The sequence below is a fragment of the Schistocerca serialis genome, unplaced genomic scaffold, assembly GCF_023864345.2.
Source record: "Schistocerca serialis cubense isolate TAMUIC-IGC-003099 unplaced genomic scaffold, iqSchSeri2.2 HiC_scaffold_1402, whole genome shotgun sequence".
Classification (NCBI taxonomy): Eukaryota; Metazoa; Arthropoda; class Insecta; order Orthoptera; family Acrididae; genus Schistocerca; species Schistocerca serialis.
In genome coordinates, this window is record NW_026047628.1 from 2,372,283 (window position 1) to 2,388,601 (window position 16,319).

General features: G+C 38.5%; 1 protein-coding gene and 1 long non-coding RNA gene across 19 annotated transcripts in view; one reads left to right on the forward strand and one right to left on the reverse strand.

Moving 5' to 3' along the window:
- The window catches only part of LOC126442751 (uncharacterized), a 78,765-nt gene extending 64,130 nt beyond the window's left edge, over positions 1 to 14,635 (reverse strand). The window contains exon 1 of the long non-coding RNA XR_007581632.1: positions 14,617 to 14,635. This is a non-coding gene — a long non-coding RNA (uncharacterized LOC126442751). The remainder of the gene's footprint in view (positions 1 to 14,616) is intronic.
- A 26-nt stretch (positions 14,636 to 14,661) lies between these two features.
- The window catches only part of LOC126442748 (zinc finger protein 708-like), a 115,153-nt gene continuing 113,495 nt past the window's right edge, over positions 14,662 to 16,319 (forward strand). For 12 of the 18 annotated variants that reach the window (XM_050090761.1, XM_050090773.1, XM_050090768.1 and 9 more), the window contains exon 1: positions 14,705 to 14,841. In XM_050090761.1, coding sequence (XP_049946718.1) covers positions 14,829 to 14,841 — 13 coding nt within the window. In that variant the 5' untranslated portion in view covers positions 14,705 to 14,828. Of the gene's footprint in view, positions 14,855 to 15,064; positions 15,265 to 16,319 lie in introns of all 18 variants that reach the window. The other 6 variants (XM_050090777.1, XM_050090778.1, XM_050090763.1 and 3 more) reach the window with 5 other exon arrangements.

The following is a 16,319-nucleotide window of genomic DNA, read 5'->3' on the forward strand; positions in this document are numbered from 1 at the left end:
AAACAAGCTTTCTCCATGTTAAGTGACAGTATATTTTCCCTTATCAATCCTTTGAATGGTTATGGTTTTATACATGGGCGTAGAATTTCCTGGCACAATAGAAAACGAAACTCAGGGAAAAAGACAAGATTTGGAAATATCTTTTAAAGTTTGGAAGGTAGGAGACGAGGTACTGGCAGAAGTAAAGCTGTGAGTACCGGGCGTGAGTTGTGCTTCGGTAGCTCAGTTGGTAGAGCACTTGCCCGCGAAAGGCAAAGGTCCCGAGTTCGAGTCTCGGTCGGGCACACAGTTTTAATCTGCCAGGAAGTTTCATATCAGCGCACACTCCGCTGCAGAGTGAAAATCTCATTCTGGAAACATTCCCCAGGCAGTGGCTAAGCCATGTCTCCGCAATATCCCTTCTTTCAGGAGTGCTAGTTCTGCAAGGTTCGCAGGAGAGCTTCTGTAAAGTTTGGAAGGTAGGAGACGAGGTACTGGCAGAAGTAAAGCTGTGAGTACCGGGCGTAAGTCGTGCTTCGGTAGCTCAGTTGGTAGAGCACTTGCCCGCGAAAGGCAAAGGTCCCGAGTTCGAGTCTCGGTCGGGCACACAGTTTTAATCTGCCAGGAAGTTTCATATCAGCGCACACTCCGCTGCAGAGTGAAAATCTCATTCTGGAAACATTCCCCAGGCTGTGGCTAAGCCATGTCTCCGCAATATCCTTTCTTTCAGGAGTGCTAGTTCTGCAAGGTTCGCAGGAGAGCTTCTGTAAAGTTTGGAAGGTAGGAGACGAGGTACTGGCAGAAGTAAAGCTGTGAGTACCGGGCGTGAGTCGTGCTTCGGTAGCTCAGTTGGTAGAGCACTTGCCTGCGAAAGGCAAAGGTCCCGAGTTCGAGTCTCGGTCTGGCACACAGTTTTAATCTGCCAGGAAGTTTCATATCAGCGCACACTCCATTGCAGAGTGAAAATCTCATTCTGGAAACATTCCCCAGGCTGTGGCTAAGCCATGTCTCCGCAATATCCTTTCTTTCAGGAGTGCTAGTTCTGCAAGGTTCGCAGGAGAGCTTCTGTAAAGTTTGGAAGGTAGGAGACGAGGTACTGGCAGAAGTAAAGCTGTGAGTACCGGGCGTGAGTCATGCTTCGGTAGCTCAGTTGGTAGAGCACTTGCCCGCGAAAGGCAAAGGTCCCGAGTTCGAGTCTCGGTCGGGCACACAGTTTTAATCTGCCAGGAAGTTTCATATCAGCGCACACTCCGCTGCAGAGTGAAAATCTCATTCTGGAAACATTCCCCAGGCTGTGGCTAAGCCATGTCTCCGCAATATCCCTTCTTTCAGGAGTGCTAGTTCTGCAAGGTTCGCAGGAGAGCTTCTGTAAAGTTTGGAAGGTAGGAGACGAGGTACTGGCAGAAGTAAAGCTGTGAGTACCGGGCGTGAGTCGTGCTTCGGTAGCTCAGTTGGTAGAGCACTTGCCCGCGAAAGGCAAAGGTCCCGAGTTCGAGTCTCGGTCGGGCACCCAGTTTTAATCTGCCAGGAAGTTTCATATCAGCGCACACTCCGCTGCAGAGTGAAAATCTCATTCTGGAAACATTCCCCAGGCTGTGGCTAGCCATGTCTCCGCAATATCCCTTCTTTCAGGAGTGCTAGTTCTGCAAGGTTCGCAGGAGAGCTTCTGTAAAGTTTGGAAGGTAGGAGACGAGGTACTGGCAGAAGTAAAGCTGTGAGTACCGGGCGTGAGTCGTGCTTTGGTAGCTCAGTTGGTAGAGCACTTGCCCGCGAAAGGCAAAGGTCCCGAGCTCGAGTCTCGGTCGGGCACACAGTTTTAATCTGCCAGGAAGTTTCATATCAGCGCACACTCCGCTGCAGAGTGAAAATCTCATTCTGGAAACATTCCCGAGGCTGTGGCTAAGCCATGTCTCCGCAATATCCTTTCTTTCAGGAGTGCTAGTTCTGCAAGGTTCGCAGGAGAGCTTCTGTAAAGTTTGGAAGGTAGGAGACGAGGTACTGGCAGAAGTAAAGCTGTGAGTACCGGGCGTGAGTCGTGCTTCGGTAGCTCAGTTGGTAGAGCACTTGCCCGCGAAAGGCAAAGGTCCCGAGTTCGAGTCTCGGTCAGGCACACAGTTTTAATCTGCCAGGAAGTTTCATATCAGCGCACACTCCGCTGCAGAGTGAAAATCTCATTCTGGAAATATATGTGGTGGTGCTACAAGAAAAGCAAAGCTGTCACATATAATATTGGTCTCTAAGGTTAATATGCTGCAAGAGAAGTTAAGCTTTCGCATATAATGTTGATCTTTTTTGTGTGTGTTGCACTTTGAGATACATCACACAAATGTGCCAGTAAAATTTACAATAATGAGATAAATGTCTGATCTTCAGGGTTCAAAATTCTTCTAAATGACTCATCATCAAAGAGTTGATTTTTAAATGAGTCAAACGCTCTTTAATTTAATAAATTCATGGCACATTCTTGCACATAGTTCAACTTACGTAGAAGGATATTTACTTTGAAAGTAATGCTTTTGAAACCACTAGTCGCAATATTTTCCCGTGACCTGTCAGAAATAGGTTTGTTTCACCAGTTGCCAGACAGCGCAAATAACAGGCGACACAGCTATCATAACATAGGAAGCCCGTATGTGCGTACGTGTTAAACACTGAAAGATCATACATTATGTCATAAAAGAAACAAGACATTAGAAGATACTCCATGAGCATCGGAATTTCGTGAACCATATTAAAATGTGCACATTTAAAGTGCACACTCGTATGTCCAGATTTCCAATGAAGTAGACCTCAACTTGATATTAAGCTTTTCAGTGTGGCCTTGCGATGTAAATTTTCTTGGAGCACCAGTATTGTTTTATATCATATTTGGTTCTTAATTATGGCATAATGTCATATGTGCTAGGGGGGAAAAAAAAACCATGCACGTGAAATGCAGCGAACAGTTGAAACTAGCCAGCACTGTGGAATTAAACATTTCGTTTCAAATACATTGACTGCCACTGCAGAAAAGATTAATAAAAGCCAAATTTCTTTAGCAAACAGACAAAAATAACTTCATTGTTCCACAAGGCAATTAATGCTTGACTGTCAGAAAGGTAGAAATAAAATAAAATCTGAAACTAATGCCATATTTTAGCCTTCCATAATTATGTGAATGTATTTTAATTCACTTGATAGCTCCCGGCCACAGACATCCGTTTTGTTTTGATTTGACGTGAGAGTACATGAAGGCGAAACAGCAAAATCACTAAATGTTGACACAGATCACGTGGAGACTACCCACCACAACTCTACTCTGACTGCTCTGCGCATCAGTCCCAGATCTACGATATTTGCGCACCGGATCAATACTAAAAAAATCGAATTTTCAAAAATATGTTCATCTTGTAGTGCACATCTTTCTGAAAAGTCTGAAGCATAAAACATGTGTGTTCGAGGAAATGTAAGACATATTATTTGGTCTTAAGTACGCCAAAGTGCAGTGCCATGCCTCTTGACAAATCATTCTTCTAACGCATATCACTGTATTTCGCTCTGTGGAATTGAAACGTGTATATTTTGTAATGGATGCCATCAAACTATATTCAGGACAGTGGAAATTGAAATGTCCTGTGGGGCCTCACCTGTTCCCAGTCAACCATTTGACAGCCTGCCCCTTTTCAAAAAACAAAATCTCACAATTAATAGCGGATGGGATTTTTTGTAATCAGGAGAACAAGAACTCTTCAGAAAATCTGAACTCTTTATTGCCTATTGGCTAATAACTTGCTGTTTTGTGTGACATAAAATTAAATATAGGATACATAAAACCAATAAAGACAAGAGATAATCAAGAAATTATGCATTTCTTCAATCCTTAGCTCCTAGCATTTTTTTCTCTCTAATCTTACTACAGCTTTACATGGTGTGCTTTCCTTTCTGGGAAAGGATCTACGGTATTACCTCATCAAAGTTCGTGAAACTTTTGCTACATGAAAAATCAAAATGTCATTATCTACAACTGAAAAAGCTGTTAACAGAAATAATACCCAAGACTGGTATGGTTTCTCGATCTGATTACATCTATTTTGTCGCTGTCTGCTAGGTAAAACATAATAGGCCTTTCTAATATGTCAGCAGTTTTGTAACACACACCAAATACACAAGACTGTTTTGGCACCAATGGCCATTTTTATAACACTACAGAATATAGTTCACAAAGTACCAATATCAAATGCCTATTAGGCCTACTACAAACAAAAAAACTTAATGTTAGGAAATAGTTTCACTTTCATTCATATGCACCAGTTTCTCAAGCATGAGACCGAAAAGTAGTATTACGAAATTTTTATATAAATTTGGGATTGTCTTATTCTCCCATAATTTGTCCCCGTTTCTTCTCCTTCCTCGTTCCACAAACAATCTTGTCACCACCAATTCTGTAGCTATTCGTGCCATTGTCAAAATTTGTTCGCTGATTAGCTTCACTAACCCTGCCAGAATCACATGTTAGGTTATCCCGCAATTGTTTTCCAGTTAGGCGTTTTACGTTTTTGTGCAACACGTTTTCCATGTTACTTCCAGAATGAAACTTAAGTGGCTGCTACACAAGAACTGTGCTACTGGTCCTTACTAGTGTAGCAATATGGCCAAAAATTTTCTGCCAAAATTTCATTTCCTTTGATACACAGAGAAGATAATACATAATCTTTCTCACCTGTTATTCCTGACAGTTGTTTATTTCCACTGTGGTAGTCTGAATCTATGGATTTCGCTAGTAATTATAACAACACTGATCTTTCACAAATCCAATCAACCACATAATCAGACAGCAATTGGCATTCATCCGTTTGGCTTTAGTCTGCTCAGATCGTATAGCCCTGTCCCATCTACGGGAAGTTTATTTCTAGATGCGATGAGACATCACATACACTATGCATGCATTCAAAAATCTACTTATGATTCAGTCAGAAATCAACTTAAAATGTGTTCAAAAATGTTCAAAATCCAATAGGGATGCGTTTCAAAATCATATGAATAATCAATAGACAAACATGCGCTGCATGCTAGGCACTTTGTGATACAAGTTTTTTTCCTCAAGAATATGAATTTGGCGCCCCCTTTTACCGGTAGCATCTAGCTGCTTGATGCGACTGCTTGCACAGCCAACATCCACATTCCTGTAGCCAGAATTAAGAGAATCTACTACTCAAAAGCAACTCAACTGCGCATGCGCATGAGCCCGCTCGTAACTGCTAAAAGAAATCTAATGTAAACAGTTGTGACTTCACGCTCATCGGAGGCAATTTGTTGTTATGAAGCATTGCATAGTCTTCCTAAAGCCTTTGACACATTTTGCATTTGGCAGACACTTGCACGAGCACTGTGTGTCGTCGTTGTATATGGCGCATTTCCTTTGCAATTTAAGTAATTTTCGTTCTTTTTCTCTCGTTTATCTTATATTGTCGAAGTATTATTCTGCAGTAGTGGGGTACAGTAATATCCTTTGTTAGAGTATCGGTTCTTACCAGCCAAAATTACAAAAAATTAACTGAAAACAATCAAAAATACCTAGAATTCTAAAAAAAAAACGGTTGTCCCGGGTCGTATACACCTTGTTTATGTACGCTCGTTACAGTGGTAATCCCCAACAAAACCAGTTACAGAGGAAAAGCTTGCAGCATTTTTTGCAAGGATTGATGATATTTTCAATCATCTTGTCAAATGCAAATTCTTCACCATGCTCCAGCTACTATCAGATTCATGTAGCTATTAAAGATGGAGAAAAAGACAGCTTTTGTTGTACCCTGTGGGCATTATGAATATCAAAGAAAGCCCTTCCCCCCCCCCTCCCCCCCAAACACCCGCCTCTCCCCCTGCACAACATTTTAACATTTTGATGATTTATTTTTAAAAGGTTTAAAGCCAACCATGTGACTAGTATACCTGGATAACACAGTTGTCTTTTCAAATTCAGTGAGAGAACATGCAAAGTAACTAAAAAACATACTAACCCATTTTAGTGATGCTAATCTAAATTTGAAATTCAAAAACTGCGATTTTGCACTATCATGATTGCACTATGCAGGCCATATAATTTTAGCATATGGTTAAGACCAGAACCACAATTAAAAAATGCAGTGAATGATTTTCCAGCATCGAGGAACATTAAAGAATTGCAACTGATTTCTCAGGTTAATAAATTACTATCGCCATTTTGTGGAGAACTATCTGGTCACCACAAAATGGCTTGCAAAATTACTAACGAAGGGAGTTGCTCCTGTCTGGACAATGGATAGCACGAGGGCCATGTTAAAACTGAAAGACATTCTTAACAAGTGCACCTGTCTTGGGTTATCGGCATTTTGCTCTACCTTTAATCTTGTTGTGTGATGCTAGCAATGTCTCAGCTGGTTGTATTTTGAGTCAGATACAAAATGGTGAAGAAAAACCAATTGGTTATGCTTCACGTCAGGTGTAGCAGCTGTGCAAAATTACACCACCACACAAAATGAACTTCTGATTCTTGTTTTTGGCACCCATTACTGTCAGTGTTACCTACAGGCATGACAGTTCACAGTAATTGCAGATCGTGTTGCTTTACAGTGCCTTTTGAGTTTAAAGGATCCCAGCAGTGGACTTGTTAGGTTGGCCTTAAAACTCTGTGAATATGACTACATAACCAGACTTAAGCCTGGAAAGTTAAATCAGAATCCAGGTGCCTTGAGTACAAAAATTAAGATCCTGTAAGTAGATGATGTGCTTACTGAGGAATTAAAGAAGGCACAAGAATCCCGAGACTACTGGCAAGTATATACTGCGACAAAGTCATGAGTGTATACAGACACATCGTAATGGGGAAAGTGTCACAAATAAATTAGGATATTATGTTCAAAATTGTCTTTTTGCAGAGAGTGCAAGAACAAAAACCAAATGTACCTCTTCAAACTATATCTGAGGTAGCTGGACCTTTCAAAGTCTTAGCACTCTATATTGCTGGACCATTTGCCTTAACAGTAAAAAGTAACATACATTTTATCTGTCGCTGACCGTTTCTCTCATCATCTTATTGTGTGACCCACTGCAGATATGGCCGCTGAGATGGTTGTGAGAGCACTGGTAACTTATTTTGCACTACAATCTAGAAGTCCAGAGGCCATTATAGCAGACTGAGGGACAAACGTTACGGCCAATCTTATCATACAGTTATCTTGACTGTTTAAAATAAAGAAGTTCAGAGCTACGTCATTTCATTCTAAGAGTAATGACAGGGTTGAACACATTCATAAAACAGTACCTAGAATCTTATCTTATAACACGATTAGCTTCCCCTCAGACTGGGATTGTCTATTACCATATGTGATTTCATCATACAACACCAGGATACATGAAACCACAGTGTTGATTCCCTTTGAGGTTCTTTATCACCAAAAAATCCATTCATGTTTCAAGACTTATAAGCTGTCACCTGAAATGAATTCCAGCAAAGTGAAGTACATGGCTAAAAGATTAACATTTATTTTGAAGAGAATTCAGCAGAACAATGCAGCTTAACATGGAGACAGCTCCATAGTTGAAAGGATGCTAGGATGCTGATATACCCATTAGGAGATCATGGGATGTTATGACAAACTGCCATGAAATTGGGAAGAACTAAGAAATTTACATGACCCTGCACTAGACCATTATAGATGCTGCATTTCACATTGCCTGTCAACGTTTAATTACAAATCAGAAGATTATAGCTCAGTTTGATCGCTTGACCAAGTATAAAGATATATAGCATCTACTGTAGTGGATCCAGCAAATCTCAGAAATGTTTAAAACAGATTTTGGTATAATTTACATTCTGTTACCCCATCAATTTACAGTATAGGGATTATGCTGTACCCTGTTTACATAGAAAACATCAACCCAGTCACATATGTTGTCTGATACCCATATCACCATACTTTTGATAATAAACATTGGTGCAGTATTAAGTCAAATTGTTTTTATAAATCAGGAAATATTCCATCTACCTTATTCCCTCAATCTTTGTCTTTGAGGATGGTATGTGGAGTAAAACAAATAAATAAATACAAAAAAAGTGTAGGGGGTTGTTGTGTGATGGAGGTTTTCAGAATTCGTGCTTGTTGGTTTAGAGGGGGTCATTCTGCTTGAAATAACTGTAAATATTTGTAGAGGTGTCATACCTCAACAGCATCTGAGTGTTGGTCCATAGGTTCAAGCGATTGCCACAGTATATCTCTTTCTTATTTTTAAAACCAGTTTTAATATAATATTTGAGTTTCCTTTAATACCTGTAGTATTTTTAATTTTCTTATTTGCTACAAAGGCTACACTTGTATTTACTTCCACTCTTTTCATCTGTAATAAAACATACGGCCTGATTTTAATTCCATTTGGTCTGGATTTTTTTCAACGCTTCTAATAACCTTTCTACATATTATTTGGTCTTAATTAACTCCTCTTGCAACTCCACTAACCTAGATCGTGATCCCAGAGTTCTGCAGTTTATTGTCACTGTTTAAGAAGTTGTAGAAACATTTGTGTTTCTAAGGCCCAAGTGATCAAATGCAGAAGTAGCTGTATGTGCCCTGTGGTCTGAGGCTATTGCCCAAGTTTCCTAAGTACAATTTTATATATTCAGCATTAACCATTCTGTATAAGAGTACAACTCTTGATTCTTTAGATACTTTGGAAAGCTGAGGCGAAATTGACGTAAGACAGCACTTATACTGTGCATGCTTTTAGCGATGACATAGCATCACGCTCAAATCTTAACGACTTTTTTTCCATTTATGGACTTCTTTTTTACTTTCTGCTCTGTTGTGGTTAATATAAAATTAGTACCAGACCTAAAATTTTGACAGAGTTAAGTCTCTTCTTGGAAAGTTTTGTGTTGAAATTTCAATGCAAGCGAGAAAAAGTTTATTTTCTACCAGTTATAAATTTTCTCTAGATTATTTATTAATGTACCATAAACCTTGTTATAATGTTGTATTTTTTATCTTATCTTGTGTCCTGTCTTACATTTGTAACTTATTTTACATATATACTCCTCTACTTCATTGTGTGCAGTAGTCTGTTACAATATCTTACTTATTGATAGTAGTAGTTCCTTTTACCCTATTACTAATTGTTTCACCTCTCCATTCATTTGTTATTTCAAAATAACTTCTTTCTTTTATAATCCCATGTTAAGGGTTTCAGAGTCTTGCATGCTTACAGATTTGTTTTGTTACATTACTGATTAACAGAAAATTACTTCTGAAATGTTCACTTTCTATACAGAATGATTCATATTTTGTGTACATGGTTTGAGTTACGCTAAAACAAACAGAGTAGTGTCAGAAATTTGACCCCATGTTACTTCTACAGTAATTGAAAAAAGGTAGATGAAATATCTCATGTATAAAATTTACTCTGTGAGCTATTGATTGATACTGTTTTTTGGAGATAGCAATATTTTGTAGATCAAAATATGGAGTGACATATGTACCAGGCACATCAATGCTGCCCCTAATGCATTGTGTGCGTGCTGTGGTGCCAGTGATGAAAATGAAGTAGTGAGGCATGTCATTATTGAGAAATAGCATCTCATATGAAATGGCAGTCAATTAGATACATTGTCATGATGGTTTTTCAGTCTAGTAGGCAACCTGATAAGAAAACTATGAATAATTATGCTAGAAAAATCAAAATGGTTATTATACAGGGTGTTACAAAAAGGTACGGCCAAACTTTCAGGAAATATTCCTCACACACAAAGGAAGAAAATATGTTATGTGGACATGTGTCCGGAAATGCTTAATTTCCATGTTAGAGCTCATTTTATTACTTCTCTTCAAATCACATTAATCATGGAATGGAAACACACAGCAACATAATGTACCAGCGTGACTTCAAACACTGTGTTACAGGAAATGTTCAAAATGTCCTCCATTAGCGTGAAAGCGAGGCGACACAGAACTGTCTGATTTTGCAGTCAATATTTGTTGATAATGTCTGCTCTTGGCACTTATGTGAGTCTGTATTTGGGGTTACAAAGTCAAGTCTCTTTAGCAAGCAAGCTTAGATTCAAATTATTACTATCAGCTAGTTGCATTGATCAGTGGTTGCCACCTAAGTTGCTCATTAACAGATACTAGGTGGTCAATTCACATTTCAAAATGAATTGATATCGTTGATTGGCATAGCACATATACAATGCATTAATTAATTCCTTTGAATGACACAGGCTTCAGTTAACGCAGCATGATGTTTTGCCTGTTGAAAATTATTTCCTTTAATATTAATGTGGAATACTACATCATCATCATCTTTATTGTTATTCTTATTGTCCAGGGATATGCCATACTTGGTTCACTTCTTGTGATGCTCGGTTCGAAATCGTAGGACACTACCGTTTTTCCTTAACTTGGTTTTTAATAACACAGTTTTTTTTTTAAATATGATTCACTACTATGAATGGACACACTTGTTTTTGGGCATGATGCAGTATGAAACTGACCAACTGAGCTATATACAAAATGACAATTTCAGGGCCTACCCTCCAAATAAATTTCTTGGCCAACCACTGTCTCATCTGTCCTTAGTCCTTTAACTATTGTTGTTGAGTACTGTCTTCATGTTCTGCCAGTCACCAGGTACTTTTGACGAGTTTAAGCACAGCTTGTGGGTTTTCCTTGAGCGCTATTGATGAGTTAACTTAAGCCATCCTGCTGCCCCCTGACCACTAATGACAAGTATAAATGCGCAACTTCACAGGCAGCTGTGTACTGTTCATGAATTTAAGTGCACAATAGAGCTTTGAACCTATTTTTTAGCAGTTTCTCACAGTTCTGGCTACTAAGTTGGTAGTAGTAGTAGTAGTAGTAGTAGTAGTACTGTGTCTACTACGATATTATTTCACTGCATTCAATTTTACTTGATCTTACTGTTCATCAATGTTTGGGATTACAGAAATGTCCGATTCCACCCGTATGCTTTGAGCAATGACGTCACCAATATGGCGGACACGACCATTCACAATGTCTCCAATATGGCGCCTATGAGGTCGTTATGTAAACACGATTACAAAATCCATAAATATAATCAAACTCACGGGACCAGTGCGGGATATTGGGGGTTTTTGGGTGGGGACAAACTAAACACACACACACACACACACACACACACACACACACACACACACACATGACAACATAAAACCAATCAAAATTTCCCCAATTCCACTACATTCACAATATTCACAGGAATCTGTCACTTCCCTTCATCTACATAGCTCAACCACAATTACCGATACCACAAAATTAAAATTGATATCTAGAAAAATTGCAACACTGCGACTACACATACCATCAAAAATGGGAATCGGACACTTCACTTGACCTATATAGGTCAACGGCAGCTCACAATACCAAAACACGTAGCTACAACGAGTCATTGGAATTGGACACTTCCCTTGACCTATATAACTCAAATACAACTGACAATACCAAAAAAATTGAAATAAAGTTCTTCCCCTAAGATACATAAATCAACCACAAGTGCTGATAACAAAACACCAACCATCAACACATGCAGTAAATAACACTGACCCAACAACACACAAATACCCCACCAATCATCATAACATGCAAACAATAGATCCAAAAAAATGGCTACTTACCACAAAAAAGTTCCAGCACTACATACTAGGTCAGCAACCCCAATCCCCCCACCTCTGCCTAACAAACAAACAAAAACACATCCAAAACAAACCAGCCCCCCCCCCCCTCAACCTTAACCCAATTAAACTTAGAAGACATATCCATACCAAACAAAAGAAGCCACAAATTAAATTAAATGACTTACCACTCAACAAACAGCAAATGACACCACAATAACATAAACACAACACAAACTTGATTCTTAACTCAGTGAAACCAATTTCTGTTCTTCTATAACAGTCATGACCGATAAATGCACACTTCAAGCAGTGATAACCAAATGAACCCAATACACCACATAATACACGGACCATACACACACCACTTGAGGACACCTCCAACTGCAACAAGACGACAGCTACAAACACAACACACTCATAAACTAAACTCCGCACCGTCATGACGTCACACACCACAACATGCTTACATCACGGATCAAAGCCGATGGGTGGGATTGGACGCCTCTGTTGATCCAAATGTTTTTATCTTCAGCCCTTCTATTGAATATGTTGTTGTTGTTGTTGTTCCCTTCTTTTTGAGGAAGAAATTATGAAGATATGAAGCATGACAGTGGGGATGAATTATTCGAAGTTGATACAAGTGGTAACTCCTCCACAGATTCTGACCATGGCAGTCTTGAAGTCATGTACCTCAACAAGTGTAACATGTAGTCTTGTGTCAACAAGATGTAATTGATAGTCTGTCCGAGGAAGAAAGGGTGGTGACAAATTTGACTAGAAAAAAAAATAATTTTAGTCCACTTAATCACGCATTTGAAGACTTGTCCTTAGGACACAGCAATCAGCCAGGGAATGATCCAAGCTCTCTGTCATTCTTCATGTTATTTTTCAGAGAAGATACTGTACTGACTAATACACAAACAGGAGGTTTGGAGTCCCTTGATGTCTCTTTCACACGTGTGAAGTGCACAGGAGTGAAAGTACCGCATACACTGCATCAGACAGACAAAAATTATAAATGATCCTCTGTTTATGGTATTGAAATATTCATAAATCAATAAAGATATTTCATACACTTGGATTTACATTTCTTTGAAGATTTTATTGCACAATTGGGCATAAAACAGATAATTTTCTTTCATTTCATGAACTGATGGTTTTAAAGTTTCCTTGAGGTGTACGAGTCTCAGCTTTATCTTTAACAATTGTAGAAGCTGAAGAAATTAATTAAAATTTGTATCACAGCCATGACTTGAACCTTTTTTCAACTTTATTCAATTGACTATATACATACAAATAGAGCACATTAATAAGAAATGACACATTATATTTAGTTTCAGATTTTTTTTAAAAAATTTCTCCTTTATTACATTTTTGTTGACTATCTTTTCAGTGTTGGCAGTGTTGGGAGTTCATTTTAGTTTTACATTTAGGATATTTTTCCATGTGTGTGTTTTTGTAATGCTTTCAGTCTTTTTATGAAGTTTTTGAGTTAGGTTTGTTGACTTCTTTCCTCAGTGACGATTAATGGCAGCAAATAAACAGTTTTATGTTACTAGTGTAGGTCGGCTCAGTGACAGAGAGCTGTGACATCTCTCCCCCGCCCCCCTGCCCGCACATCTAGTACAGAAAAGGCTGCCCCAGGTACCCCATCCTCACTACACCTCAAGGTGGCACTCTGGAGCCAGTTGACTGTGGCCAACAAAGCTTCCAGCTGCATTTGGACTGTGGCTAACTCCTCCTGCATCCGCACACAACAGACACAGTCCCTATCCATCTAGCTAATATGTGATTTACTATAAGAAACTTAAGGAAACCTACTGCCACACTAGGTTAACAACTACACTCTAGGTGGCAGAAAGGACACTCAACAATGAAAAACAATAAATATTTATGGTAGAAGCTAGATCTGGTGCTTATTTTGCTGCTAGGGCTATCAAATGGATACTACAGGAAAAAACAGTGACCTACAGTATACTGCTAGGGGCTATATAGTGAATGTTATTTATAAATGTTAAACAGTAACCAGCGGTAAACTACACCTACTGGTAATCCCTCGCATTTACAGTGTAAACAAACGTTTACGTACACGCGAAAATGGCCTAATAAAACTATAAAAACGGCTACATTCAATGTATCGAGTCGAAATGACACAAATAAACGTAAATACTGAGTATTGTACACTGACAGATGCAGGTACAAAACAAAACCTTTAGCTAACAATAAGAGTTCAGAATGAAAAGCACAAATACGAGTTCTACTTTATAGGAACCCATAGGCTCACAGTACACGATCACTAATGCCCACAACAAGCTATGGAAAATAAGCAGACGCGAGGAGAGTATTAGATTTCTGCTAACTAAACCGTATGTAAGAATGGCTCAGAAGTTTTATTGTAACATTGATTTACTCAGACATTTTAGTGTAACACTAATTTACCACGTATTTTACGTCTACTTAACTGTTAACGCTCACAGGTTGCGCTAGTCAAACGTATGCAAGTGGCGTTAAGAGTTCACCGTCAGTATCACTTTTCCTAATAAAACTTATAAAAACTGCTACCTTCAATGTAACGAGCCTAAATGACACTAATAAGCGTGAATACTAAGCATCCAACACTAACTTAAACTGATTAACCCTCGTATTTATAATGTAAACAAACGTTCACGTACACGCGAAAAATGACCTAATAAAATGTATAAAAACTGCTATGTTCAATGTATCGATTCTAAATGACACTAATAAACGTAAATACTGAGTATTGTGCACTACTTAATTGATGTTCCCGCGCATTTAACAATGTAATTTAAGAATGTAAACAAACGTTTGCGTACACGCGAAGCTGTCCTTCGCTTTTCCTATTCAAACGCAAATAAAAACTGAAACCTTCAATTTATCAAGTCTATTTCACACTAATACACGCAAATACTATAGAAAATACAGAAAAAACTGTTAATTACATATCTCGTAACACTCACTGAAAAAGACATAAAATTCTGCTGTTGGCCACACCAGCGACAAGATTCACACTGGTTTTGAATGCATCTGCTGGTTCTGCGATACTGTCACCCTTCGTGTACTCAGTACTGTGTAGTCAGCAGCAACCTCGTGGTGTTGTGGAAATTTGTGTGTGATATTCTCCAGGTAATTTATAAGCGTTTATAAACTGCAAACAAGAATAAGTGAAGAAATGTGTTTCGGAAGTAAATTAACATGGTACTTAATTTCTATCACAGTAACAGTTGAGTTTGATGAGTGTACTAGTTCGCGAATATCTTGTGATGACTCTGCTGTTTGAGGCTGCTGTCTTTTTTATGTTTTAATTTTTAATGGGTACATAAGGATGAGATTTTATTCTGTATTTAATTGTGATCACATCACCTATAGTGTGCTTGGTGACGGTGTGTGAATGTTGTAATTTTTCAGGTTATGTTCGTAACAACTAAATACCTGAGTTGTTAGTGCTTGTTTTTGGCCTGACCGTTAAAATCGCTACGTGTATCTTCGTAAAAGAAACGGCTGAGTGTGTGACGTGCTGTCAGGAGCAGTTTGTCTACGAAGTAATGTCCTCATATACTTCGTGGCTAACGAGAAAAGGCTGACAGTGAAATTCAAAGGTTGCCCATGTTAGTGCGCTTATTTTGACTTACTTAGCAGTAATAATGATTGTGATGATAATTTTCTGTGATGTGATGTAGACATAAAGCGGCTCCAGATCTGAGGGCTAACGTAAGCATTTTTTAAAGTGCCCACAGTTACTACATCATTTCATGGTTTGAGTATGTTCGCATGAAAGGAAATTCTGCAATTCTGTTGCATTTTGTTAGTTTTCGCTGTGCTTTGATTATTCGTGTCGTTAGTATTCGTGTAATCATATGTAAATACCAGTTTGTTGTAGTGTGTGGGTTTTAATGGAGTTCTGTATAAGAGTACTGCAACATCATTTACGAACTGGCGAGATGCAAGGTACAGATTAACTATAATCTGCCTAACGTAAAGCATTACATGTCATCAGAACTCAATAGATCATTCATCATATTTACAGTTAGTATGAAGTCGTTTCAGTAAATCAGTTTTGTTAGAAAATGCTAACCAATGTTTAATCTTGATGGTAATCAAGAATGAGAACTTCCGCATTGCAATGTGCAGTCTACAGCAGGTATTGGTTTCCTTTAATAGCAGGTAAAGATTCTAAAATGATGACGCTTCCTGTAAATTGAGCATACATCCGTGAATGAATACAGATGATGTAAGTTTCAAGGTAATGCCTACGTTGAAAATGCATATTCACTGATAAACAATCCGTATATCCGGATTTTCTTCATGTCCCTATCACACTGAAATTAACACAATGAACCAAGTATAGAATGAAATATTTGATGTTGTTAAGTAATATCGCTGCAATCTATTTACTGCTGTGATTGTTTGTAATGCTGAAGTTAATGCATGCACACAAAATTACACATCTTCCATAATTGTCACAACAGGATGGTATCCATGAGCCAGTGTTACAAAGAAGCAGTAGCAACTTTAAATGCTCAGTTTCCATTGCATGTTATTTTATGATTGTTCTCACTCTTCATGACCTGCAAAATGTGAATGAGTTTATATCAATGAACACATTTTTCCTCAGCCACTTTGCATCTGTTTCCTGTGTAATCACCCATTTACTGCACGCAAT